This window comes from Populus alba, chromosome 9 (genome assembly GCF_005239225.2).
Source record: "Populus alba chromosome 9, ASM523922v2, whole genome shotgun sequence".
NCBI classification, from domain to species: Eukaryota; Viridiplantae; Streptophyta; class Magnoliopsida; order Malpighiales; family Salicaceae; genus Populus; species Populus alba.
In genome coordinates this window covers 5435266-5461885 of record NC_133292.1, presented here as the reverse complement: position 1 = coordinate 5461885, position 26620 = coordinate 5435266, and the positions used below count along the sequence as shown (strand labels likewise).

Here is a 26620-nt window from a genome sequence, read left to right as displayed (position 1 = left end):
CTCCTGGGAGGTGTTATATGGTTTTAATATAATTTTACTATGCAAATCAATAGTAAATTATGAGGGGACGCAGTAAAGTGAAATGTTGATATCTTTTAAGCTTTTGTTTTAATGGCAGGAAAAAGGGAAAATGAAAATTAGCAAAAAACAGAGAGATTCAGTGTCTTGGTAATTAAAACGTGCTGAGAAAGATAAAAAACCGAGAACATTATGTAAACACTCGTGAGATATTATCATAGCAAGTACCGTAGTAATTACTTTGGTTCACCCTTGGAAGACTGGGCTAAGACGCTCCAAAAACATTTGTGAAAGTCTTCTTTTTGTAAACATAAGAACGTAAAGCTTTTCTGGAGTTGTTCATGTACACTGAAAACTTATATGATTGTTAATTTTAGGGCTCGTGGGATTAGTCAAGATATGTGCAAGCTGATCCGAACACCCACGTTAAACTTAAAAAAAAAAAACATAAAGCTTTTAACATATAGAAAATGCTCCCCGTCAACTCTTGATTTCAACATCGCCAGACTGTTTTTTACGAACAAGCTCGGAAGACATACTTAGAAGCCTTGTCTGAATTTTGCTATAATATATGATGTTATTATTAGTTGTGTAGTTTATAAATGAATAAAGAAATAAGAAATATATATATATATTTTTAATATTTATAAGTGTGAATTTTACTGTGTGGTAAATTAAATTATGGAAGGATTCTCCTAATAGACTTTTAATGCTATTATATGGATATTTATAATATTAAAAAAATAAAATTATTAGTGAAATTAATTCATCATTAAATTCATTTTTATAATTAATTATGATATTTATGATTATTGAGATAAACTTAATAACAACTATTTAATTTAATTTAAAGTAGAACTCTTTCATCAATTGTCATCCAGTTTCATCAATAATCATAGTAATTCATTATTATATTTTAAATCTATTAAAAACTTGTTATTATACACAAAGCAACATAGAATAAAAGAATACATCTTATTTTATTGGTCTTATCTTATTTTTTTTTTAGGTTTAAAAAGTTTAATTATATCTTAGAAATATTATTTCTATATAATAAAAAAAAATACGTTAAAAATAGTGTTTTAATGATTGTAAACCAATTCTATATTCATTTCCATCCCAAATTATTCCTAACAATGGTGCGGGGAGCGTGGACGCTGGTGTTTATATTTTTTTGAACAAGCTCGTGAATGCTAGTCTTGTCCAAACACATCAACATGCCATTTATAAATCCCAATGCTTATCTTATAATTGCTCCATCTCCCATCCGGCTCTTCCAAAAATGAATCTTCCTGAGCCACCGACAAACATTCAAAACCCTAACTGGAAAGTTTTTTAAAAGCATGTTTGGCTATGTAATTGCGGTTATATTTTAATTAAAACGCAGTTTGCAGCTGTTTGATAAAAATAATACATAATTTACTGTGTAGGTGCTTACATGTTTTTATGGTTGAGACACAAGAAAAGAAAAAACAACAAAATGCTGCTTATTGCTCACTATGCATGCTAATTGCATTGTTCACTGAACAGTGTAATTAGCATGCACGGTGTATATTAATACACTATTTATGTGAACAGTGCAAGAGAATTGCACTGTTCACGAGTGAATTGTACTATTCTTAATGAACAGTGCAATTCACTTGCACCGTTCAAATGCACTTTTTTTTTTAACAGTTTTTTTTAAACTAGTTTAAAATGAATTAAATTCACTCATACTGTGATATGAATAATATTTTTTTCCTTGAAAAATTAGTATAGAGTGAATTAAATTCATTCATACTGTAATATCAATTTTATACATATAATATTTTATGTACGCTCAAAAAATTATGAAAACTGTAGTTTTTATCAGATGAATTTTGTACGTAATGGAATTATAAATAGTTTAATGAAATAATAAAAAATATTTTATATAAAGTATTTTTTATTTCATGATGGAATATAAGTAATTAATTTTACAATATGTAAATTTAAAACCATCAATATTAATATATATTATTTTAAATTATTTTATAACCTCAATTTCAAAAGCATTCTTAACCAAACACATTTTTTTTTAATCTCAATTTCAACTACAGTTTTAATCAAACACCTATTTTTTCAACCCAACCTCAACTAAAAGTACTTTTTATAAAATAATTTTTTTTAAAACCATAACCACAATAGCTACCACAATACTAAATACAATCTAAGTGTTATGAGCTTAGATCAAAACAGTAAAAATTAAGCTACTAATAAAAGAGCTATAAGAAATCACCTGCAGAAAATGAAGCAAGCCCCTGAAATAGTAAATAATCTAGTGCTAGAAGTAATAAATAAAAAAAATCAAACCATTTAGTAGGTGATTTAATGATAAAAGCTTGAGATCAAATGATTTGTTTCCCTTATAATCTCAGGTTTGAGTCTTGTGGTTGTTAATACGAGGGCACTAGAGAATTACATAATTGTTAATTTTAAAACCAGTGGAATCAATCGAAATTTATAAAGCTGATTTGAACACCTACATTAATTAAAAGAAAGAAAGAAAGAAAGAAAACTCGTAGCGACAGTACACAAATCCAAAGGATCGAGAGCCCTTAATTTAAAATTTTGATTCCATGCAGGCTCAATGCAATCTAAGGCACATATTGAGTAACAGACAGAATCTGTTTAATTTTATAAACGTCAAAGTATACAAAGACAGAACAAACAAGTTAAGAGATTAAAAGAAAACAAATCTGTACCCAAAATGGAGCTGATGATGAGAATCCTGATTACTGTAAATCTGATAGATTGATAGTATCCTCCACATTTCTAAAAGTCTTGCTGTCTCCTTCGTCTGATCCTGGCTGCCTTCCGGCGAAATGGAACTCGAACTCCTTCGCATTCATTTCTCTCTTCCAAAACCTCTGGCCGTAAAGCCCTGCAAAAAAAATAAGAAAAAGAAACCCCGTAATTTATAGATTTCAGGTGGGGAGGGTGGAGATAGCTCCATTATAAACCAGCAGAATATTTGAAAGCCCAGTCGAGTTACTTACACACCCAATAGCCCAAACCGCAAAGCCCAATAACTAACTTTAAAATCCATCGAGTTTATTTGATTTGGGTTTAACCTCAATTTGCCCCCTAACTTACGTTATTTATCAATCAAATACTAAAACTAAAGATTATAGCAATCCCCCCCTTATATTGATTTTCCATATGTTTTCTAAGGGAAATTACCAGCTAAAACTCCAACGAATCAGTTTCACGCGTCAGAAAGAGCCCCAAAAAATAAATATAAAACCATATTAGGGATAAAAAATACCATCAAATGACTCGATATTTAAGTTTATCATAAGGTTTTTAAGAGAAATTTATCAGTTTCCTTTTCAAGCTCCAAACCGATTTCCTATAATTTGAGCGGGTGATTTCCCTCGAAAATGCAATATCTAACTTTTCTTTAGGGGATGATAGCGGTCAAGTTGAAACATGAAGTAGATGATTGAAAAAAAAAGACGTTTTGGGGGTTAATTGATAAAATAGGTATAGTTTTGGGGGGAAATTGAGGTTAGCCCTTTTACTCGTCCTCCCACGCATTCTTTCGTTCACAGTTCACTCCTCCACTTCTAAATTCTAATCCATATTTGTCTTGTTTTTGCTTTTAACTTTTTTCCCCTTCTGTCAATGACTCAAAAACTACTTTCGCTCCTTCGCTAATCTACAAGTCAAAACCTCTGCGACCTCATGGATTCCCTTCAAGCCACCTACAGAGAGGAAGAGGAAGAGGAAGAGGAAGACCAACAGCAACCCAACAACAGCATCACCAACCACAGTCCTCCCACCCCTCCTCCTCCTCCCACCATCACCAGTAGCAGCAGTCCTATTGAACTCGAAGAACACCAAAACGGCACAGACCCACATCAAGGCGACACTGAAATAACTCCAATTAACAACACGACAGCCAACCAACAACCTCAACAAGAGGACGCCTTTGTATCAGCCTCTGAATCTCTCTCCGAATCAGACCACCCGACAACTTCAAACGACACCGAGAAACCCACACCCAAATCTCCCAAAATTGAAGACACTGAAATTGAAGACGATGAAGATGAAGAAGACCCACCTCCTAAAAAACAGAAACAACTCTCCTCTTTAACACAGAAACAAGAGCCACCCGAACCAGCGGCAACTGCAGAAATCGAAAACGACAATGGAGCCAGCGAGTTCAAGAAACCAACCAAAATCACCCCAACAACAACAAAAAAAAAGAAGTCGAAGAAAAAGAACAACAATAATGTCTGGGTTACAAGATCCACACGCAAAGGCAAGAAAAAAACAAAACCAAACCCGCAAAACACTCCATCAGAAGACACTGTCTTAATCACTCCAGCCCCAAGATTCCCTGACAAAAGCGACGACTCCCCAGACTTAAAAATCTGCTTATCTAAAGTATATAAAGCAGAGAAAGTCGAATTGAGCGAAGATAGATTGAGTGCAGGGAGTGCCAAGGGGTATAGAATGGTGAGAGCTACAAGAGGGGTATGTGAAGGAGCTTGGTATTTTGAAATTAAAGTGGTTACTTTAGGAGAAACCGGACACACACGACTTGGGTGGTCTACGGAGAAAGGGGACTTACAGGCACCAGTTGGATATGATGGAAATAGTTTTGGGTATAGAGATATTGATGGGAGTAAAGTGCACAAGGCATTGAGGGAGAAATATGGCGAGGAAGGGTATAAAGAGGGGGATGTTATTGGGTTTTATATTAATTTGCCGGAGGGGGGTTTGTATACTCCTAAACCTGCTCATTTGGTTTGGTATAAAGGGCAGAGGTATGTTTGTGCCCCTGATGCTAAGGAAGATCCTCCCAAGATTGTTCCTGGTGAGTTTTTGTTTTTGTTGTTTTGGTGTGATGCGGTGTTTGTTATGTCTTTGTTTTGCTTATATTGTTCACTCATGAATCTTGTGTGTATTGCAATGTGCTGGTCAAGTAAGGATTTTTTTAGGTTATCTATTTGTTTGATTTTAATGGCATTGGTTATGGTTTACATCGAGGACTTTTAGGAGGTTGAAGGTCCTGCTTTTGTCTTGCATTTAATAAGAGAATTTAGGATTGTACGAATTGACACGACTGTATTAGCATCAAGAATTTAGCAAAGAAGGTTGCTTTAAATTTGAATAATAGTGTTGCTTGCAATTGGAATTCTGTAATTGCAAATAAGATGGGAAATAAGTAATGTGTTGACTTTACCTCCCACAAACAAATCTGTTTCCTGTAGCAACAGATATTAGCAAATGGTGTGGTTGGGAAGAAGATTCCTGTCTCGTAGATTTTATTGTGATGAGATGTTCAAGGATGATTATTTTGTCACTATGAAGGTTTTTATTTTTTTATTTTTTATGCATTCGGATACTCTTTATTAGAATTTAGATGTTCCGGTATTGTCCCTTAATTGTAATTCCACTTTCTCCCATCCATACTTGGATTTGTTGTTTGTGAAAAAATTGAAACGTTCTGCTATTGAGAGTGTGTCACTTGTGAATTTGATTACTCGTATTCTTTTCTAGGAAATAGACTTGTGTTACCATATAGCATACACTTAAGTACAGAAAGTCAAATAATGATAATATAAGTCCTCTCCTTTTAAAGCGCAGCTGTTCTCTTGCATTCTAAGACAAGTGTGTAATCAGTTGGAGGAAGTTGCATTTATTGGACCAAAAGTATTTAGCACACTTACCTGAAACTATAACACAAGATTAGATGATCAAGCGATATAGTAGGTTGCTTGAAGTGTATTGTGAATCTGAGTGAGTTGCAAGTAAGTTCCTCATTGTTGTGAAAAGAGTCATGTCAGTCTTTGAGTGTGAATGCTAGCAGCATATGTCCTCAATTGTGGACGCAGAGCTACTTCTAGCCTTCCAATGTCTGACCAATGTGGCCTTTTTTTATTTGGATAAGTTTGGGTGTGCTGAGGTTAGCATCTTGGTTTTTCTTCACCCGAGAGAGTGGAGGTGGCATGCCAAGGGGGTGCTTATTGTTGAGGTGGTTTTAATCACATTCTCTTTTGTTTTCCTTGTGTCATTAGTTTCCAGAAATTAAGTGTCGTGATCAAAATTAAACATGAACTGATGGTATTGTGGAAGCGTAAGGTAGGCTAAGAAGAGGTGATAGATCACCTGTTTTGCACATGGTATTTGTAGTCTTCTCTCATCAATAGGTCTGTTACCTTGTGGGAACTTGTGCGTTCCAAATGACGAGGCATTCCCTTGTATGCTTTTATCCATTGGATTACATAAGGAGCTACCAATTGAAACGCCCCTGGATTTAGAGGCTCTCCTCTTCTCATTTTGTTTCCTGTACAGGGTCTACTTGTTTTTTACAGAAGGTATGGTGAAAATTTACCTTCAACTTGCAGATAATTTTCAATGATTATAATCAAGCACAAATTCTTTCCCTGGATGGATGTCATTTTATAAATTAGGAGCCAAACTATCTAATCTGAGTATCTGATATACAAGTTATGATGGTTAAAGAATATACAGCCCAGTGAAGGTCATTTACATGAAAAGCTTGCATTGCCCTCAACTCATTCTTTCAAACCTCTTGGTGACTGCATTGGAATATTGTCTGTTGTCAGTATACAAGAATAATTTTTCTGCTCAAATGAATTGAGGCTCATGTTGTCTTGTAAAAAAAATCTACTTATGAGACTAGTTTCTATGTCTAAATAGACAAGGGATTTGCCATCATAAGAAGTAGAGAATGGTTGGCAAGTTGATTCTCCTCTGAACTATTCTTGTCTTTTGATGATGGATTTCTTAGGTTTCTGTCCTTGCTTCCGAAGTTCAGATCAACCATCCTAAACTATGTTGTGGTTTATTCACAGTGTAGGTTCTACATCTCCACCTTGAGGCTGTTTGGGCTTTTTTTGGGTAGACTAACATTGTCTCTATTGTTTGATCAACACCCACAACCCTCTTATTTCTCCTCTTCTGATTCTGAAGAAGTGAAATAGCCTTCTGGTCTTACAAAAATAAGTTCTTCCCATAAGAGACCCCCCCCACCCCCCAGTGTACCTTTACTGCTCAACATTCACATGGGAGAAGCGGCCATGGGTCCTACTATGCAGTTAGATTTATGAGGTGGAGATGGCACCCAAATAATGTGTGCAGTCTGTGATTTATTGGTGGTGTTCGGCTGTTGTTTCGGGACAGAAAAGACAAAGACATTGAGGACATAAACATGTTTGATTGAAGAAACAAAGATAAATATATAAAATAAATTTGTTTGTAATAGTTTTGAAGTGAATTTATGTGCTTTCAAAATACAAGAGATATGTCCTCTATGTTCCCATTGTCTGTCTTTTTTGTCCTGAGACAGTAACCAAAAGCTATCAATTTCCTTTCCAAGCAGCTATTAATCTTTGAAGCTGGCTGGCAAAATCTGATTTAGGTTTGGCCTGTTTATGCTGATGGCAAACCAAGTTGTAAATTTTGAATCATCTTTCAGATTCCTTATGAGATCTGAAAGAAACCATGGATCACTTTTCACATTTATCTTATGCAAAGTGTGTCTTTGACATTAGATTCTTTTATTCTGATGGAATGGATTATACAGAACTCACCAATTTATTGATGAAATATCATGCGGGATACTGTGTGTTTTGAACTCTGGGTTGCTAGGTAGGGCACGCCAGGTGACAAGCTTGGTGATCACTTGTTCAAAATCTTATTTTAAAATGAGCATGGTTGATCCATGTCCTACTCTTGGGGTGCTAATATGTATTTGTGCTTGATATGATGGATGTTACTACTAACTGTGTACTAAAAATTATTTTCTTGTGCAGGAAGTGAGATATCTTTCTTCAGAAATGGAGTATGTCAAGGTGTTGCGTTCAAGGATTTATTTGGTGGCTGTTACTACCCCGCTGCTTCAATGTACACTCTCCCTAATCAGCCAAATTGTGCGGTCAAGTTTAACTTTGGCCCTGATTTTGAATTCTTTCCAGAGGATTTTGGAGGACGCCAAGTTCCCAAGCCTATGATTGATGTTCCTTATCACGGGTTTGACAACCGCGCTGAAAATGGTGTGAGCGATGAGAAGAAACATTAGCAAGTAACCTTTTTACCGTCTGCGGAGTTGGGAGGTTGATTTGAATGAGCATTCTATCTATAATTTTAGTTACTGATATATTAGGACTGACAAATGAACTGATTCAGTTTCTGTGAACTCAAACATTTTTTATAGAAGATAAAAGGAGAGTTGATTTCTGCTTGTGAGATGTAATTTTATTTCATGAGCCCGATGGTACCCCAGAACTGTTTCTTGGTATGGATATTGGTTTTTGTTGATGAGAAGTATTATTAGCTTACAGCAGCATATCTGAACTGATTTGCACATTTTTGAAGTGATATGTGATACCCTCTCAGAATTCCTATTCACAAGCTAGATGTTTCAGAAATCATGGCTTAAGGCTTATGCATCATGTAAATCTCTGTTTTGCTTGCTTTTCCTGTATCACTGTGGTTTCGGTAAGTTCTTTGCTATTGTTGGAAGATGATGGACAGTCTAGATTGCCAGTCTTTTTGGTTGATTAAAGTGACGGTTCCTTGAGATTACTGTCCTACTACTGTTTTGTGCTAATGCATGGCAGCCGATTGTAAGTCAAATATTTGAATCATTGACCTCTTGAGCAACTTGTGGCTAAGCATGATTTGTTGAGTCTATGATGTGCAAATATACTGACAGCAAGAAGTAGTAGATGGCAACATGCACATTCATCATTTACGAGATGCTCACTGCGTTCTTTTCACTTTTCTCGTTTCTTTTTGCATTCTTTTTGCACACTGAATTTTCTTCATCGAAAATAATAATAATAATAATAATAAGTTCGGACCACATACTGGAAATTAAGCTCATGAGTACAGCCGGCAACCTTCTCTTGAGAATCTAAACTTTAACCTTGCATGTGGGCACATTCAACAAGGGAAAAGCTTAACAGGCCATGCCCAAAATTCAAATTATGGTGCTTTCAGGTGTCGATGCGCATTGCTTCTTCAGATTGCAGAGAAATTAACTAAGAAACCTTATCCCAACAAAAAGGTTACTTAACCTTTACCATGGACTCTTCCTGTATACCTTGAGCACTTCAAACTTGCTGTCTGCTTGGGGGTAAAAGCTCGTCTGTTTCTCAAAAGTACATAACAGAACTTGGAGAGAAGTTGTCTACCAACTCTTGATTACTATCATGCAGAACTGTTATCATGGACATCCTGTCACCATTTTTTACAATACATAATACTTTTTCACGCGTGAGCACAAGACATTTATCCAATGAAGTGTTCAAAAGATAAGAATAAAACGTGAAATTGGTTTGTAAAAGCAATTCTTAAATCTTAAATGGTTAAACCAAGTCCATGTATGGTTTTTTTTATTCGTTTTGCCCTCACCATAACTCTCTAAAATATCAGGCAGGGCTAGCGTGCAGCGCGGCCATACGTGTGAAAAGTGTGATGCTAGTAAGGAATTGGAGAGCTGAAACCCTCTTGAGAAGACAAAGAATGAGCAGGTTGGTGTCTTTTTGAAGGGAAGGGAGAATAAGAAGTCTTCCTGAAAGACGGCCTCTTCTTCAGATGCTTTAGAGTCCTCTTGGAATGAAGCTTCCGAAGCATGGGGAGAGTTCTCTCCTTGAACTTGAGAATGGAAAAGAAGAGAAGTCTGAACGCAATGAGAATGATCAGGACAGCAGACAGGTCCCACCACTTTGAATGATCAAGACTAATGCCAAGCACGGTTGTGAGAACTTCTTCTCCTTTCAGTTTTGGACCACCAGGTACTAAAGGATCAAACTCCAGTCCAATCATGTCGTTCTTGTATGCTCCCTGCATTTCCCATTATAGGAACGGTAAATATCAAGTGTTGAATACATAAGAACTAAGATTCAATCTTGCCTGTACCCTACCTGCAATCCCCATGATCCAAAGTTGATATAAGAAATTGGGTAGCGCCAGAAGACCTTGGGAATATCAGGCAGCAACCGGAAAAACCCAGAGGTCATCATTAGGATTCCCTGCAAACAAATATCAATGGAAGAGAAACCATTAATGAAATTTAGGAAGATGATGATGATGGGATGAAAAAGATGAATTAAAAGGCTGTTCTTACAATATATGCTGATCCAATAACGAATCCCATTAGGTAGTTGGGGACTAGTGAAGCTATAGTCATCATGCAACTCTCCACAGTTGCTATGCTGCTTAAAAGGTCGAAGAAAACATAGAGAAAATTTGAAAATTCTGGACGAAACTTCACCATGTAGTAGGTAATACTTGAGGTGCCGAATGACATCACAGTTAAGTAGGGAAACGAAGAGAGAAAGTTTGACAGTACATAAACAGCGACCCCATAATACCCGCCGAGCCTTTCCTTGTAAAAAACCTGTGTAAAGCATTGAGAAAGCTTAACTAAAACTGAACCAGTGCCATGTAACTCTACTAAAAGTTTATTTTGAGTAGTTTACCTTCAGTTCTTCAATGAAGGAGGGGAAGCCTCCAATGGACATGAATGTCATAAATCCTGACAGAAATCCTCCACAAGCTCCGTGGGCCAATATTGCAGTATAACCTTTGCCAACGTCTAAAAATATGGTACCGACGCAAATAGACAACAAGATGTAGACGATAATCCTCACCCAATAGTACCCCAAATCTCTCCACATGTTAATGAAAGATCTCCTTGTCAACGTTGAAAGTTGTTTCCACCAGTTTGCTTGGTTTTCCCTTCTTATATTAACCACAAGCCCTTTCTGCAATACAGAATTCATGTTCATGAAACCAGTTCTTCAGAAATAATATTTAGCTAACCTTTTTTTCCCCTGTCAATGTGTGTGATGTTGATTCCTTATATGTATGTAGCAGCATTGTGTAAACTATATAGGGTTTCTCTAAGTCTAAGGGCACATGTTAGAGTTGGTTATCTCGTTTCTAGCTGTTTGATCTAATGTCCGGCAATTCACGGGTAGGTAGTGGTGTAAGAGAATGCTATAATTTTAAAAACTTCAATTCCTTCTAAACATGTGCACTGAGGGCACATCTTAGAGAAATCAAGTTATAAATTGCATTTAAGGTATTATGTATTAAGAGATCAGTACCCTGAGAACTCAAAATCACTTAGGAGGATGATAGAACGAGACAATTGCAATAAAGGGAGGAGAACTAATATGCACCAGATGCAGAAATATTTGAAACGCTTACAAACGCCACAATTTCTTGAATCCTAGCTCTTGCATTTGCTGCATGGTTGGAGGACCTGTACTTCTTGACTAACGATGCCTTAATCTCTGCTGTTGGCAAATTTGCCAAAGAATCTAATGGATTTTGAATTTCCTTCAATTAAAAAAAAACCAGAAGAGTTATAATTCAGTTAAGCGATTTGTAGTATGAAAAGAAAATTCCAAGTACAGGGGATGGACAGGCATTAAGCTCTAGCTGACACATTCTGTAATTTTTCCTTTCCAGAAATGATGACAGCAAAAACTAAACTGCCATAGCAAACTTGCACATACTCTGTGAGATCCCATCAGGGTTGCAGTGACTAGGTCGAAGTCTGAATTAATACAACGTAAGAAATGATCAGAAGGGTTTCTTCTACTTGGACATGGGAATCCAGCTTCAGCAAAGAACTGCAAAATTAGCATTCCAGGTTAGATTCAGATCATGCAAACTTATAATTCTCATTGAAATGAGTAATTTTCAGTTTGATTATGAGATATTAACAAGGTGCGCATAATATATGTTTTAGCAGCAAGAAAAGTGAGAAAACATGTTGAATTCTACTTCCAATGTGCCCAAGGAAAATCCAATATTGGCTATACACTTGTACCTCTACCGCCATCTTTGCCTCTCCAAAATAAACTGTTTCACCACCAGATAATAAGAAAAGGTCATCAAAGAGTGCGAAAACTTCGCTACTTGGCTGGTGAACAGAAGATATGACGGTTCTTCCATCGCGAGCAATATTTCTAAGAGTTTGAATTACAAAGAAAGCTGCAGCACTGTCCAGGCCACTTGTAGGTTCATCAAGAAACAAAAGCTGTGGCCTTACGAGGATTTCAAGTGCAATACTTAGTCTTTTCTTCTCCCCACCACTTACTCCTCTTAAATGCCAGTTTCCGATCAGCCGATCACTGCACTCTTGGAGACCCATTTCCATGATTGTCCCCTCTACAATGTCATCTATCTCTTCTTTAGCCATGCTGCTTGGAAGCCTCAAATGAGCCGAGTAATTCAGGGTCTCTCTAACTGTGAGAGTGCCCAACAATGTGTTTTCTTGTGTTACATAAGCCTGATTAATGACACAGCATTAGAAGAGAAATATGTGTATTTTCTTCAAATTGTCATATGGGAGAACTAGGATATATATCATTTTTCATTAATTTGTTTTTATGAACACAAGAAACTAGAATCTTACAACACCACCATAGTCCAGTCTACTCTTCTTCCCGTTGAGTAGAACATTCCCAGTCATCACAGCATTCCCTGCTAGTCTTCCTGCACAAATTTCATAGATTACATAAGCCTGATTAATGATTATTGCATGCTTTCATTTGTGGTTTATACTATCGAGTGTGTGAAAGAGTAATGAAGATTAGAATGACTAGTTCTTGATTCTTAAACGAAAGTTTTCTAGAGCTTACTTTCCTGAATACAAAATGGATTTAAAGAACTTTGGCTTTATGATAAAAAATTATTGGTAATTTTAAATTTTTTATATTATTTTGATGTATTGATATTAAAAATAAATTTTAAAAAATAAAAAAAATATTATTTTAAAATAGTTTAAAAACCAATATATATAAGAATCTCAAATACACTTTAAAAGGGAGTTAATATAGCGGTTGTTTCTGCTTTGAATAATAGTAGAACAGTCATGGCATCGGTAGAAAAATGAATCGTGGCTCAAATTCTGTTCGCCAAGAAGATAAGTTAAGATAAAATAAATAAATAAATAAATAAAATATTGGTTGCTGTATAAAAAAAAAAATAGCGTCAGGTTTTATGCTTGGGTGGAAGCTGCCGGTTTACGTCCGAGGATAGTATGGTATAATTTTTTTATAAATTGATTTAATTTTTTTTTTCAATGAAAAAAATCTTAAATATGTTTAGATATGAATTTTAAATTATCACCCAAAGTAAACAATTATTTATTATAGGTCATGTTAAACATAACCTTAATTTATTCAACTAATTAATAATTTCGATGCAACAACTTTTGGGTACAAAGTAATAACCGTTCAATTCGAACTGAGTATTATAAATGTGCGGTCCAATTTGAACAAGACAGTAAATGAATCTAGTTCAAATTTAAGGTATTATTACCTAACTGTTTGAACTTCAGACACAATATTAATGCACATTGATCACGCTCTCAAAAAACTAATAATAAATTAATAATAATGCTTAAAATCCTCTAATTAACTATCATGTTAGCTAATTATGGCTTAACAAGAAATTCTTTTGCTAAGGAGAACTGATTGTTGCTAACCTATCTATTTATGAGTTTGAATTAATTTTATCTTATATATAGATCTACGCTACCTCATTTTATTTAATTTGAGGCTTTATGCTCCAATTTACACCAACTAAAAAGAACTGTAATGTTAGCTAAATAATAGCCTTCAAAATTTAACAAATGATTGATATTTATTTCTTATTTACTTATAATATAAGTGTAATTAATGTGCAAATGCATTAAACCCTAGTATTCGCTTCAAGATGGGACATCGCCTCCCTTCCAAACTAGTAGGTTTGCGTTTATTTTGAGAACTTCCAAAAACTCACCAAGTGCATTTAAACCTCACTCACAATGTCACATCACTATGCATGGTGTTACATGGCTAGGACCCATCAATAGCGGCTTTAGCCTTGCTATGAATGTACATGCAAATATACATACATACGCATGTATACATACAAAGATACGAATGCTAAAAATGGCAACATCGTTAATTGCGTGCGTGCGTGTGTGTATATATCACACGCTTTGTGAGCTCCATGTGCCTCAGGCACCAGCATTTATATATGCGTGTGATTTATTGTAATAAACCCTATACAGGTGGCTAGTTCCGTCAAAGATGGAAGTGTGATGTGTATTTTTATGGAATTCATATAAAAAATATGTATATTTTTATTTTTATAAGATGTAGTTTGTGCATATCTTTAAAAAAAACTAACCACACATATACATACTTTAAGGTGTGTTTGGGTGAGAGGTGTACGTTATGGTTTTTTTTTTTAAATACAACCCTTTAAAAGCTCACACCACACCTTTTAAAAGCAAAAAAAATTAAAAACAAACCCACCACATCTCCTACCCAAACACACTTTAACTTACCATTGCTTTAGGTTATTGTTGGGACCGGTAGGGATCATAAAAGCATGTATGGGATCCTAGAGATTGAGTGCCGGCATGCTCAAAAAAGGGGGAAAAATAACAGTTGATGTGTCCTGTGGCATGCATGTTCGAGCCATCATCTAACCTAATAAGCTTATTGACAACGACGACTTTCTAGTTCGCAGAATTTGATTTGCCCTAGTATTAAATGCTCGTGCTTGACTTGGGCACCTTTGGATCTATTCCTTTTTTTTTTTTTTTTTGAATTGACACCGGGTATCCGGGTCGAAACCGACTAATCTCGGGAATGCACAGGTCCTCGGCAAGAAGTTTCCCGCAAGTGCACCACGGTTAAATCAAGAGCTTCGCCCAAGTCCAATGGCCCCAATAAATTATTTGTACCAGGCGGACTCGAACCTGAGACCTGGATAGGAGCAAACTGCCAGGCCAGCTCTTACCCGCTAGGCCAACCCCTTGGGGTTCTTTGGATCTATTCCCTTCACGGTTTCACTGCTTTTGCAAGTGCTTTTATTCTCTTTGCATTTATTAACTACGTTGCGTTTTGTCAGTGTTTTAAAATAAAGATCGATGAAAAGATTATGTGAAGTTTGAAAACATCAAATTATACCAGGAAAATATAGAGACAATCTCGACAAAATATATATATGCATGCTTACGATTCTTCGGAAGTAGCTTGTAAAATGAATAATTAACCATGCAAATGAATCTATAGAAAAGAAATCCTACACTCCATACTAAAATTGCCAGAGAGAGAGGGAGAGAGATGCAAAAACCTGCTAATGCATCAAGAAGGGTAGATTTCCCAGAGCCAGATGGACCCATAATAGCCAAGATTCTACCAGGCTCGGCGGATCCATTAAGCCCATTAAGCAATCTCCTTGTAGGTCCATTGCCAAAATTTGGCAGAACCACTGTTAAATCCTCCCATACCAAGAACATAGACCCTACTCCATGATCTCCTCTTCCTCCTGATAAACCTGCCTCCGCATTCCCACCTCCAGAGCCACCATCTCCACCGCTGCTAACTACAACCTGCTCTATCTCCATAACATGAACGAGCACTCTCAAGCTGGGATTTGAAAGCAAAAGAACAGCAAAAGAGAGGAGAATTTATAATAAGAAACTAAAATAAGAAAGGTGCAGGGTCCTTTCGCTATGTCTTTGTAGTCAAGGGATGGCTTGAAGGGAGTGCTGTTTCTTTCTTTCTTCTGGTGAGAACAGGGAGATGGCTTTCCAAAGTCTAAACTCAGCAAAGAAAAGCAGAATAGAGGAGTGAATGTGTAACAGAGATGGTTTGATAGCTTTGGTCAGTGCTGGTGAAGCAGTGATATAGAGTTACTTGGGCAGCAAATGCTAAACACCAAACCTACCATTAATGCTTCATTAATAAGGTGCAGGACAGAAAACGAGAGTCGTATCTATTTCAACAACTAGTTAAAAAAAAATTCAACATCATTTTTACTACTCTAGCTAGCTATATATGTATCACAATATGCTCAACAATTAATCTTAATGCATGGATCAGTCCTCTGTTGTTTTTCGTTCTTGTTTCGTACGTCACCATCTAGAACCAGTAAAATTCATCGTATGTGGAAAGAAAATACATAAATATTGATAGCTGCAACTGATGCAAATTCTCTAATATGAGCCATCGATCCAATGACACATGTACGTTCATGTGGAGCTATCAAATCCTTCACAATCCCTTTTTGTTGACATGATTTATAGAGATTTTTCGAATTGGCAAAATAATCACATAATAACTTGTTTGTGAAGGAATAAGAACAAAGCAAAAGAGTGCAGGACCTGCGACATTAATTACTTAATTATTCTTCAATGTGAGCAGTGAGAATAAGATGAGAACAAAATAAATAAATAAAAATATTAGCCGCCCATGCACAAAGGGAACATGCTTTTTTTTTTTTTTTTTTGAGTCATATTGTATCCATTCATACTCCTCCTCCATATACAATGGATACAATATTATGGGTACCGTTTGGGTCTTAAATGGGTGCTTTTTATTTATAAGAACAGTTGCAACTAGCTAGATTAATTGCTGGACACCTCAGTAGTGCTTGACCAGCTGATGATCAATCTGTTCATTGTTATAATAGATCTTGGTAAATTGATTTGTTATTTGAAGCAGCTGTTCGAACGGTTGTGCCTTGCATGTATGATGAATTGGAGTCCCATGATAGACTTGAATGCGTGGCTCAAAAGCTTAATCTACAGGTTATGTCGTTATGATGCTTCATTATATATACATCTTATTAATAATCGAGTTTTAAAATTTTATTTTAAAATATTTTTTTATTTCACAAAGAAAATATTATATATCTTCTCATTTTAAATTGATATATTTAATCTTAATCTATATTGAAAAAATAAAAGTTTTTTCTAATGTTTATATAATAAATTTTAATATAAATAGTAATCAATAAAAAAAAAAATGATAGGTTTTTAAAATTGGGCTGATAAAAAAAAATAATTTTTAATTGCCTCTTTATATGCACGAGACAACACCTATTTTTTCACTCTTCATTGATTTATTAATTTTTTGCTTGTTATTAAGAAAATGTGATTTTTATTCCCGGTGGAAATGTTCACGTTCATGGACATGTTATAAAAATATATACTAGTATATTTGTTCGCACTCTACTGTTAGTTAGATTATTTTTTTTCTTCTAAACTTAGAAAAAAAAATATTAAGAGTATAACTTTTAAATCACATGTGGGAATTGATTTAAAGTGAATTTTTAAATTTAACGAGTTCAAAAACAACTTTTAATGACTGGTAAAAATATGATATAGCTTTTTAAAAAACTTTAAGATGATAATTTTTTTTTAAATATTGAGATGGTATCAAATTGGATTGATCTCAGTCACCCTTACAACCTTGATCATGAACTTCAATAAGTTTAATAATTTAATTTTTTTTTATAAATTATTTTTATTTAATTTTATAATAAAATTATATGCTTGCAAAATCAAACATCAATCTTAAAACAGAAGTTTATTTGAGATCATGATAGCCCTATACAAAATAGAAAAAAATAAATCATGAATTTTATTTCTCAACCAATCCAATATTGAATAAGAATGAAATAAAAAAACAATTAGAAAAATTAAAGGACCACAAACTAAAAAACAAATATATTAGGTTTGATGGGTAAACCCACTAAACTCGTGAATCGGGTAACTTGGGTCAACACATCAAACCTGCAAACTGGGTAATGGACTTCATTGGGATTAATAACTTGTTTTTTTTCTAAACTATTTTTTATTTAACTATATAATAATAAAAATAAACGAGTGTAAAATCAAGCGTTAAACCATTATTGAAAATTTTTATAAAGACAATGATAACCCTATAAAAAAAAAATAAAATAAATTATGAAACTGTAATCTAATTTTGAAATGATAAAATAAAAAAAATAAATTTAAAAAGAGAGAGTTAAACTCGATAAACCCGTTAACAGGCCTTGTGGACTTTCTAAAATTTAATAACATATTTTTTTAAACTATTTTTTTTAAAATTATATGATAAAAAAAAATAGACAATCACATAATCGAATTCAAAGAAAAACCACTGCTAAACTCGCAAATCAGGACAACTAGGATTACCTCATCAAACTTGTAAACCAGGGTTATTAACTCCATAAAGTTTAATATCCTATTTTTTTGTAAATTATTTTTTTATTTAACTAATTTCTTTTTAAAAAATAGATCCATATCGCTATGTTATGATATTTTTCTAATATCAACCCGATGTTGGGATATTTTTTTTGATATTGCAATAACGATAACCATATAAAAAATATTATTAACTCTAAATCCTTATAAACACAACATCTAATGACTAAATTTAAAAAAAAAAATCAATAACCAAAGGAAAAAAAAAGGGGCCAAAATGCACAACAAAAAACCCAAACAATACCGTGGATGACTATTATAATTCATCCTCACATTTTTTAGCTTTATATCTAATTGTATTCCACATTGCTTACAATGTTTTTCCCACTTCTTTTAGCTTTATATTTTTTTGATATCGACCCAAAGAAAGGATATATTTTTTATATCACGATAATCATAAAAAAAAATTATTAACTCTAAATACAATAAAAAATGTTATATAAGAATTAAATTAAAAAACCAATAACTAAATAAAAAAAGGCCAAAATGCAAAACAAAAATATTGTAGATTATTATTATTATAATTTATAGCACTAATGAGTGCAAGGAAACAATATTTCCTCCATAACTTTTAACTTTATACTTAATAAAGAAATATAAATTAAAGCAAAGATTAATTTTTTCAAAAAAAAAAAAAGTCTCTATTAAAGTTTTACGGATAGTAAAATTTATTGGACTATGAATCATCCAGATTTCGAGCAGCTGTGGCCATGAATGCTTTCACGTGCTAGTTCAGGAGTGGAACATTGAGAGTGATCGACATTTTCCTGAAATGTTACGACGACACGTGGAAGATTTCCATGTTCCTTTATTCGTTCCTCTAGGACCACCGCCTCCATGATCAGTTGTAGTAGGTTTTGGCATTGAAAGCAGAGACATTGCTTATTAATAATTTTTGGTTATCGGTGCGGGTTATGGTGTTTTTTAAAATATATTTTATTTAAAAATATATTAATTTTTTTTAATATTAATATATTAAATAAATTAATTTAAGATTAAAAAATTTAAATCCTTATAAAAATATTTTCCACTGCGAAAACAAACAAACGAGGTAAGTGCTTCCATAAAGCTGCTTCATAAAAAAAAAAAAATATTATAATAAATAGTGTTTTAGGATTTGTGCAAGTCGTGTAGAAATACCATTTATATATATATATATATATATATATATATATATATATGTGTGTGTGTCATTATTTACCCTTTTCTAAGAGCATCTACAATAGGAGATGTTAAATAAAGAGCTAAGAATAAAAATTATATATATATATATATAAAAAGTAAAATAACATTTTATTTAGCACTACTTTTGTAACATATAAAACAAGCATAGAAGAGCTAAATTTTTATTCTTAGCTCTTCATTTAACATCTCCATTGTAGATGCTCTTAGAAAAGGGTAAATAATGACACAAATATATATATATATATATATATATATATATATATATATATATATATATATATGTTATTATTTACTGTTAGAGATATTTAAGTTGTTTTTGTGAATAGATAACTATTTTTTTCTCACTTTTTTAATTAAAAAAAAATCTAAAAAATATGTTCATTTACCGAGAATGAAGATAATTTATTTATTAAAAATATATTACGAGTATTTTTTTTAAATCAAAACGGGTCATTATAATATTTTTATTTATGATAATTTAATTATAAAATATTAATTTTATTTCACTCAAATTAAGAATTATTATGAAAAGTCATGTTGTTAACTCAAAAAATCATTATATTAGATTTATTATAAAAAATTAAATTTATGATACTAGCTAAATATAAAAAAATAATTTTAATGGTTTATATTGCTAAAAAGTTTGTTGTATATATGAAAAAGATTATATTCTTCATATCTGTTTATTAAATATTATATATATAAAAACAAGAAATTCTAAAATGACGCCTGTTGGACAGCTTTTAAAAGAATTTTTTTGGCTCCTTCACGAAGAGGGTAAAACCGTAAAAGTGAGTGAACTGTGAAGAGAAAGACCCCAATCATTTGGGGCTAGCGTGAAAGGCCCAGTCATATTTTTCTTTTTCTTTTTCTTTTTTTCGTTCTCTAATATTTGCTTGAAGATAATCACTACATTTATTGCCTGTGATATGCTATAGGATAGGTTAAATTTTGTTTGAATATATAAAAATTTTTTTTGGGTATTGCTAACATTTTTTCAGGGAAGGTTGATTTGATATGATATTATCTGCTTGAAATGTTTAAATACAATTTAAATAATTAATAAAAATATAATTTGATTTATAAAAATTTAAGATAATATTTTGTTAAGAAAATAATATTAAAACAACAATATATTAAATTGATTCATGGCTAATCCCGACTAACCTGTTAAATCCTCGAGCTGGATCATGAAACCATTATAATCCTATATAAAACAAATCAAAATAAATTATGAATTTTAATTTCCAATCAATTTAATGTTGAAGAATAAAATTGAAAAAAATCAATCAAAAAAAAAAAAAATATTTGACCTGAAGTTAACATGTTAAGCTCGTGACTTGAGTCATGAGATTAGAGATAACCACATAAAAAGTAAATAAAAAAATTACATGAACCAATCCGGATTAATTTACCTAACCTACGATCAAGGTTATGAGATTATACTGACCTTATAAAAAGTAAATCAAAATAAATTTATGAAGCTTAATTCTCAATAAATATTGTTGAAAATTAAAAGATTAAAAAAAAAAATCAATCCAAAAATATATGACATATTAAAACGACCTAAATATATTTGGTTAACTTGTAAAATATGTGAGTGAATTATAAAACTGAATTAACTTTATATATATATATATATAAAACTAAAATAAATCATAAAATCTAATTCTAAATTATATATCCAATTAAAATAACTTTCTTTTGAATTCCAATATTCTTATTTCTCCAATCATGAATTGCTTGCAAATCACAATCTCTAATATGTATTTTTTTTTTATAAAAAAAAAAAAAGATTATTCGGCAAGTCTAGAGAAGAAATTTGCATAATTAAAACATTAAATATTACATACAAGCTGGGTGATTTCCCATGTACGTTTTGATTATATCCATCAGAAATAATATTAAGCCAGTCCTGTATGATTGCTTACCTTCAACAGGACTGCTACCTATCTTCATCTGTTTCTGTATATGCAAGAACTTCAACATTACAATAAAATTAAGCCTCAGAAATAGTATTGTAACTTGGATAATTGTAGCAGCTCAATATATTATCGGTGCTTCTAGTTCAGAGGCGAGCTCAGGCCCTCCTGGGAAGACAGTGAATTAAGAGGTTGATGCCTCCTCGAAGAAAAAGATGGTGCCTTCCTAAACGAAGGCCTCTTTTCAAGTATCTGCAAGGTTCTCTTCGAGTAAAGATTCTCAACGAATGGCAAAGCTCTCTCCTTGAGCTTGAGAACGATGAAGAAAAGAATCCGATAGCCTACGAGAATGAGATAAATAGCAGATAAATCCCACCACTTCGAATAATCTAGGGGGATGCCAAACATCTGTGTGATCACAAATTCTCCAGGGATTTTTGGATCACCAGGTACTAGAGGATCAAACTCGAGTCCGAGGAAATCATTCTTGTAGGCACCCTGCATTTGCAGTTCAAAAAGAAATGGATTAAAGATATACAATGTAAGCATGCCATCGATCCTTTTATTTCAATCTTGCTGCTAAGATTTGTGGCATCTCATTTAGGATAAGATGCTGACATGCTTCTTGTTGCACCTCAGAGGAAACATCAAGCAGGTATTGAGAATATTTCTAGTTCTGAAAAACACATTAGAAATAAATTCTCGTCTTGAGGTTCAACAAACTTGAAGTGTCGAAATTCCGTCAAGCGTGAATACGTTTCTCTTCTAACCCCTCCCCGCAGTCATTTCCACTAGATATGAACAGAACTTATGTTAGAATTACCTGAATTCCCCAGGCTCCATAATTGATATACGAAACTGGGTAGCGCCAGAATGGTTTCGGAAGATCAGGCAGCAATCTGAAGAAACCAGAGGTCATCATCATGATTCCCTGCATGAGTAACCAAATGAGGCATGTGGTCGGATAAATCAGATGGTGAACATAGAAACAATTAAGCTCAACGAAGATCTGAAGCATTTTAATCTTACAATGATTCCGGACCCTGTAATAAGTCCCATCAAGAAATTAGGGACCAGTGAAGCGATAACCATCATCAGGCTCTCTATTACAGAAATGGAGCCGAAGATATTGAGACAGAAGAACACATAATGATTAAATCCCGATCGAAATTTCACCAAGTAATAACATATGGTCCCGGAGAGGAGCGCGATCGAAACCAAGAATGGGAAAGAGGATAAGTAATTGGACAGGATAAACACTGTAACCCCATAATAGCCATTGAGCTTTTCTCGATAAAAGACCTGTCAAGTATCAAAGAACGAGTCAAGACCACAAAACCAAGAACAACTCTGCTGTGCCATCATATCTTCACAGGCGCAAACTTCTTAATTCGTCTTCAATATTTTTTCTTTTCTACATAAACAAGATCATTACCTTCATTTCTTCAATGAAAGAAGGGAAGCCTCCGATAGACATAAAAGTCATGAAGCCTGTTATAAATCCACCACAAGCTACTCTGGCTAAGATTGCGGTGTAGCCATATCCAACATCATAATAGATTGTACCAACACAGATGGAAACAACTACGTAGATCACTATCCTTGCCCAGTAATACCCCACATCTCTGGACATGTTCACAAACGATCTTCGGGTCAGTGTCGAAAGTTGTTTCCACCAGCTTGCATCACTTCCACTTCGAATATCAACTTCTAGTCCTTCCTGCAATAAATGAGCTTCTTCAAGAAATGTTTAACAGGCAGCAGGATTTAGCATGTTACTTCCAAATGGTTTCTCATCAAACTTGTTATGAACAGGCCGCTCAGTGATTGTTTCTTTTAGCTTGTCCATTAAAGTTATTAGCAGATCAGATAACCAAAAACTTCAAGCGGAGAATAATGTTTCTTACAGCTTTCGATAGAAAAATGGAGTGCACGTCACAGAACAAGTTTTGGTGTTAGTAATAGGCGTCGAATAATAGCAGAGAACAGAATAGTTATATCATGTAATGATGTTGGAGATTGCAGATTAACAGCATTAAATGACAGGAAAAAAGGATTGGTAGTGCAAAATCTGAGATTTCAGTTGCTTACAATAGCTGATATATCCTTGACCTTTGCTTTGACCTTTTGTGAAATATTCGAGCGCCTATATTTCTCAACAAGTCTTGCTTTGATCTCTGCTGTTGCCAAATTAATCAAAGGGTCTGCTGAATTTGGGACATCCTATAGATACGACAAATACAGAAAAGTCAGTCATTTTTTGTTCTTTTTTCTTATTTTTACGAGGAAAGTATAGGGTTCATCTTTGAACCTGAAATAGCTTGCTAAAGATTTTCAACACCTGTGTACTGAAATTTGTTTTTTTTTTACTCAAATGACATTGACAGGCATCTTCAACACTACTATAACATGTGATGTGATGTAATTAAAGAAGCGCTACTCAAAATACCGCCTAAGAAAGTTCAGGTGGAAGAGATAAATACACGAATTCTTTGAGATCCTTTCAGTGTAGCTGTTATGACATCAAAGTCTGAATTTATGCAGCGTAGGAAATGATCAGAAGGATTTCTCCTTCTTGGACATGGAAATCCAGCTTCAGCAAAGAACTGCGAAGATTGACACTAAAATTCAGATTGCAATAAATCAACATGAGCTTAATTTAGTATTTCTAAGATCATGCATGTAAGTTTCTTCTCTCTAATCTTCTCATACCTCAACAGCCATCTTTGCATCCCCAAAATATACAGTTTCACCACTGGAGAGTAAGAAAAGATCATCAAAGAGCGCAAAAACTTCACTACTTGGCTGGTGAATGGATGATATAACCGTCCTTCCATCGCGAGCTATATTTCTAAGTGTTTGAATTACAAAGAAAGCTGAGGCACTGTCGAGACCACTTGTAGGTTCATCAAGAAACAAGAGACGTGGCCTTGTCAGGATTTCTAGTGCAATGCTTAATCTCTTCTTTTCACCACCACTTAAGCCTCTCAAATGCCAGTTTCCGACCACCCGATCAGAACATTCTTGGAGACCCATTTCCATTATTGTTGCTTCTACGACATCATCAATCTCCCCTTTGGTCATTGTTTTTGGAAGCCTTAGATTTGCAGAGTAAGTGATCGTTTCTCTGACTGTAAGAGTTCCTAATAACACATCCTCCTGTGTCACATAAGCCTGGAATTCGACACAGGAAAGAACATCACTAAACAAGTTCAATTAAGCTAAAATCACACTGGTTATAGCTAGTTATATGGCACAAGAAATTGCTGTTATATGCATATTCCTTCTGCAGCAAGGCTTCCATTCGGAAGAGAGCTTTCTTTCAGGTTTTGAATTTCATTATACACTTGAAACATAAGAATTCCCTCATAAAATATGCAGATCCAATTGGACTTTAATTATTGCATATTTGCAGACAATACTCACAACACCAGCGTCTAGCCTCCTCTTCTTCCCATTGAAGAGAACCGTTCCACTCATTATCACATTTCTTGACAGCCTACCTGTGGCAAGATCGATGATGAATACTATTAGCAAAAGTTTGGAGAAATCAGGAAAGAGTTTCACCTATGCTGCTGCCAACATAGTAAATAAAGTAGTTAAGAAGCAACTAATCCAGTTCTAAAAAATTTGTTCTTCTTTTTTTATCAGGTCCCAATTTCGTTCCAAGATTCATCGTCATTTCAATGACTAAACTCATCCTAGATTTAAATTATTATGTAACTTGAATTTTAAATTAAATTATTTAATAGTTGACCTGATATGACACGATTATCTCAATAGATCTAATGACAATTCAAAAGATTGATAAAAAAAATTATTTTAACTTAAAAAAAATTTTTTTCAAGATTACATTTTCGTTTTAATAAGATAATAATATATCAAATTAATACAAGTTAATTCATCAAACCTACAATTCGAAATGTTACATACGTTATGTACATGATTAAGTTTAATAAGTTCATCTTTATGAGATTATTCATGAATTAATTATATAATAACAAAAATTAATCATCACAGTAAATACACCTATTAAAACAAAACAAAAATATCACTTAATTAACGAAATAAAATAATGATGGCTGAAAAAAATGACTTTCTGTGAACGAAGTAAGAGTTTAAATGAAATAAAATAACATATGAGAACCATTCTTAGTTAATCTAAGAATTTTTAAAAAATTATACATATTATATTCTAAATTACTCAATTCTGAAGAAAGTTATATCATTTGGCAGTAAAAAAAAAAAAACCAAAATCGCCTTAAAAAATAAGCTCAATGTATGGGCCCGGCCGAATGAGAATCGCTCAACTGGGCCTTGAGTTTTGTTCTTTTAAATTGGGCAAATAATAAGCTGTCAATTCTTTTTTTTTTTAGACATAAGAAAATGATGAGTTGTTTGTGTCTAACCTCAAGAAACCAATTATCTAACACAAAAAAGACAAAAAACAAATTTGGTTATAAAATACAAATCAAACCAAAAAAAAACTCTCTCTAGCTCAAATTACTTTTCCAAATGATCAGGAAGCCAAAAACATCTTAATGACATTCCTCTCAATAACAGTAACACTTTAACAATAAATTTAGCTATTTTAGTGAACTAAATTGAAACAACCAACCTTTTTCTCACTTCTTTGTTATTTTCCAGTGAATCACTTCTTCCCTTAAACTCAAGCACCAAACCATGAATAAAATGAAGTTTTATACCAAGCCATATAGTTTCAAAACTTAATGACCCATTATAAATTTGACAAAAATTTAAGCTTTGGAGGTGCTGCTAACACCTTTTTTTTTTAAATAAAAAAGAGAGGGCTTTTAGCTTACCAAACTTCCAAGATAGTAATTAAACAAATAATATATAGGATTTTGTCCCTGAAGTTAGCTAAATATATATTAGCACAAAAGATACAGTCAAATAGTTCTACCAAGAAAAAAGAGGTGATCAAGAGACCTAACAAAAAAAAAAAAAAATACCTGCTAGTGAATCAAGAAGAGTGGATTTTCCAGACCCAGACGGACCCATAATAGCCGTGATCCTACCTGGTTCAGCATACCCTCTAAGTCCTTGAAGCAACCTCTTTGTGTGGCCATTTCCAAAATTCGGTAACACCACCGTCAGATCCTCCCACACCAAATACACCCCCCTCTCCCCACCCCAGTCCGACGCCACCTTATCTTGATACGCGCAACTGCTAGCACCGTCACAAAAGTTTTTACCAGTACCGCCATAACTATTTCTTGCCACCTCTATCTCCATGGTGGCCTTGATCAGCTAGAATTAGTGAATAGCTAGAAAAAGGAGGAACGCAGTAACATACATGCCACTGCTGGCTTGGATGAGTAATATTAAAGCCCTAATGGCCGGCCATTGATTGGATAACGGTCACCTAACAACTAGCCATCAATGCCATGAGCAGTACCATTCAACA

General features: G+C 33.7%; 3 protein-coding genes across 3 annotated transcripts; 1 reads left to right on the top strand and 2 right to left on the bottom strand.

Moving 5' to 3' along the window:
* Positions 1-3610: 3610 nt before the first annotated feature.
* On the top strand, positions 3611-8359 carry LOC118035151 (protein TRAUCO). The gene is made up of 2 exons (XM_035040668.2): positions 3611-4861; positions 7827-8359. Exons 1-2 carry the CDS (start codon positions 3724-3726, stop codon positions 8090-8092), a joined length of 1404 nt encoding a protein of 467 aa, XP_034896559.1. The 5' UTR covers positions 3611-3723; the 3' UTR covers positions 8093-8359.
* An 831-nt stretch (positions 8360-9190) lies between these two features.
* LOC118035150 (ABC transporter G family member 15) lies at positions 9191-15703 on the bottom strand. The gene is made up of 9 exons (XM_035040667.2): positions 15166-15703; positions 12449-12528; positions 11861-12322; positions 11544-11660; positions 11233-11364; positions 10500-10784; positions 10145-10417; positions 9942-10049; positions 9191-9861 (listed from the first exon to the last, which is right to left on the bottom strand). The coding sequence occupies exons 1-9, from the start codon at positions 15437-15439 to the stop codon at positions 9496-9498; spliced, it is 2097 nt and encodes a 698-aa protein (XP_034896558.1). The 5' UTR covers positions 15440-15703; the 3' UTR covers positions 9191-9495.
* A 5377-nt stretch (positions 15704-21080) lies between these two features.
* On the bottom strand, positions 21081-26620 carry LOC118035152 (ABC transporter G family member 15). The gene is made up of 9 exons (XM_035040669.2): positions 26166-26620; positions 24619-24695; positions 23905-24366; positions 23676-23798; positions 23284-23415; positions 22628-22912; positions 22222-22494; positions 22016-22123; positions 21081-21690 (listed from the first exon to the last, which is right to left on the bottom strand). Exons 1-9 carry the CDS (start codon positions 26446-26448, stop codon positions 21334-21336), a joined length of 2100 nt encoding a protein of 699 aa, XP_034896560.1. The 5' UTR covers positions 26449-26620; the 3' UTR covers positions 21081-21333.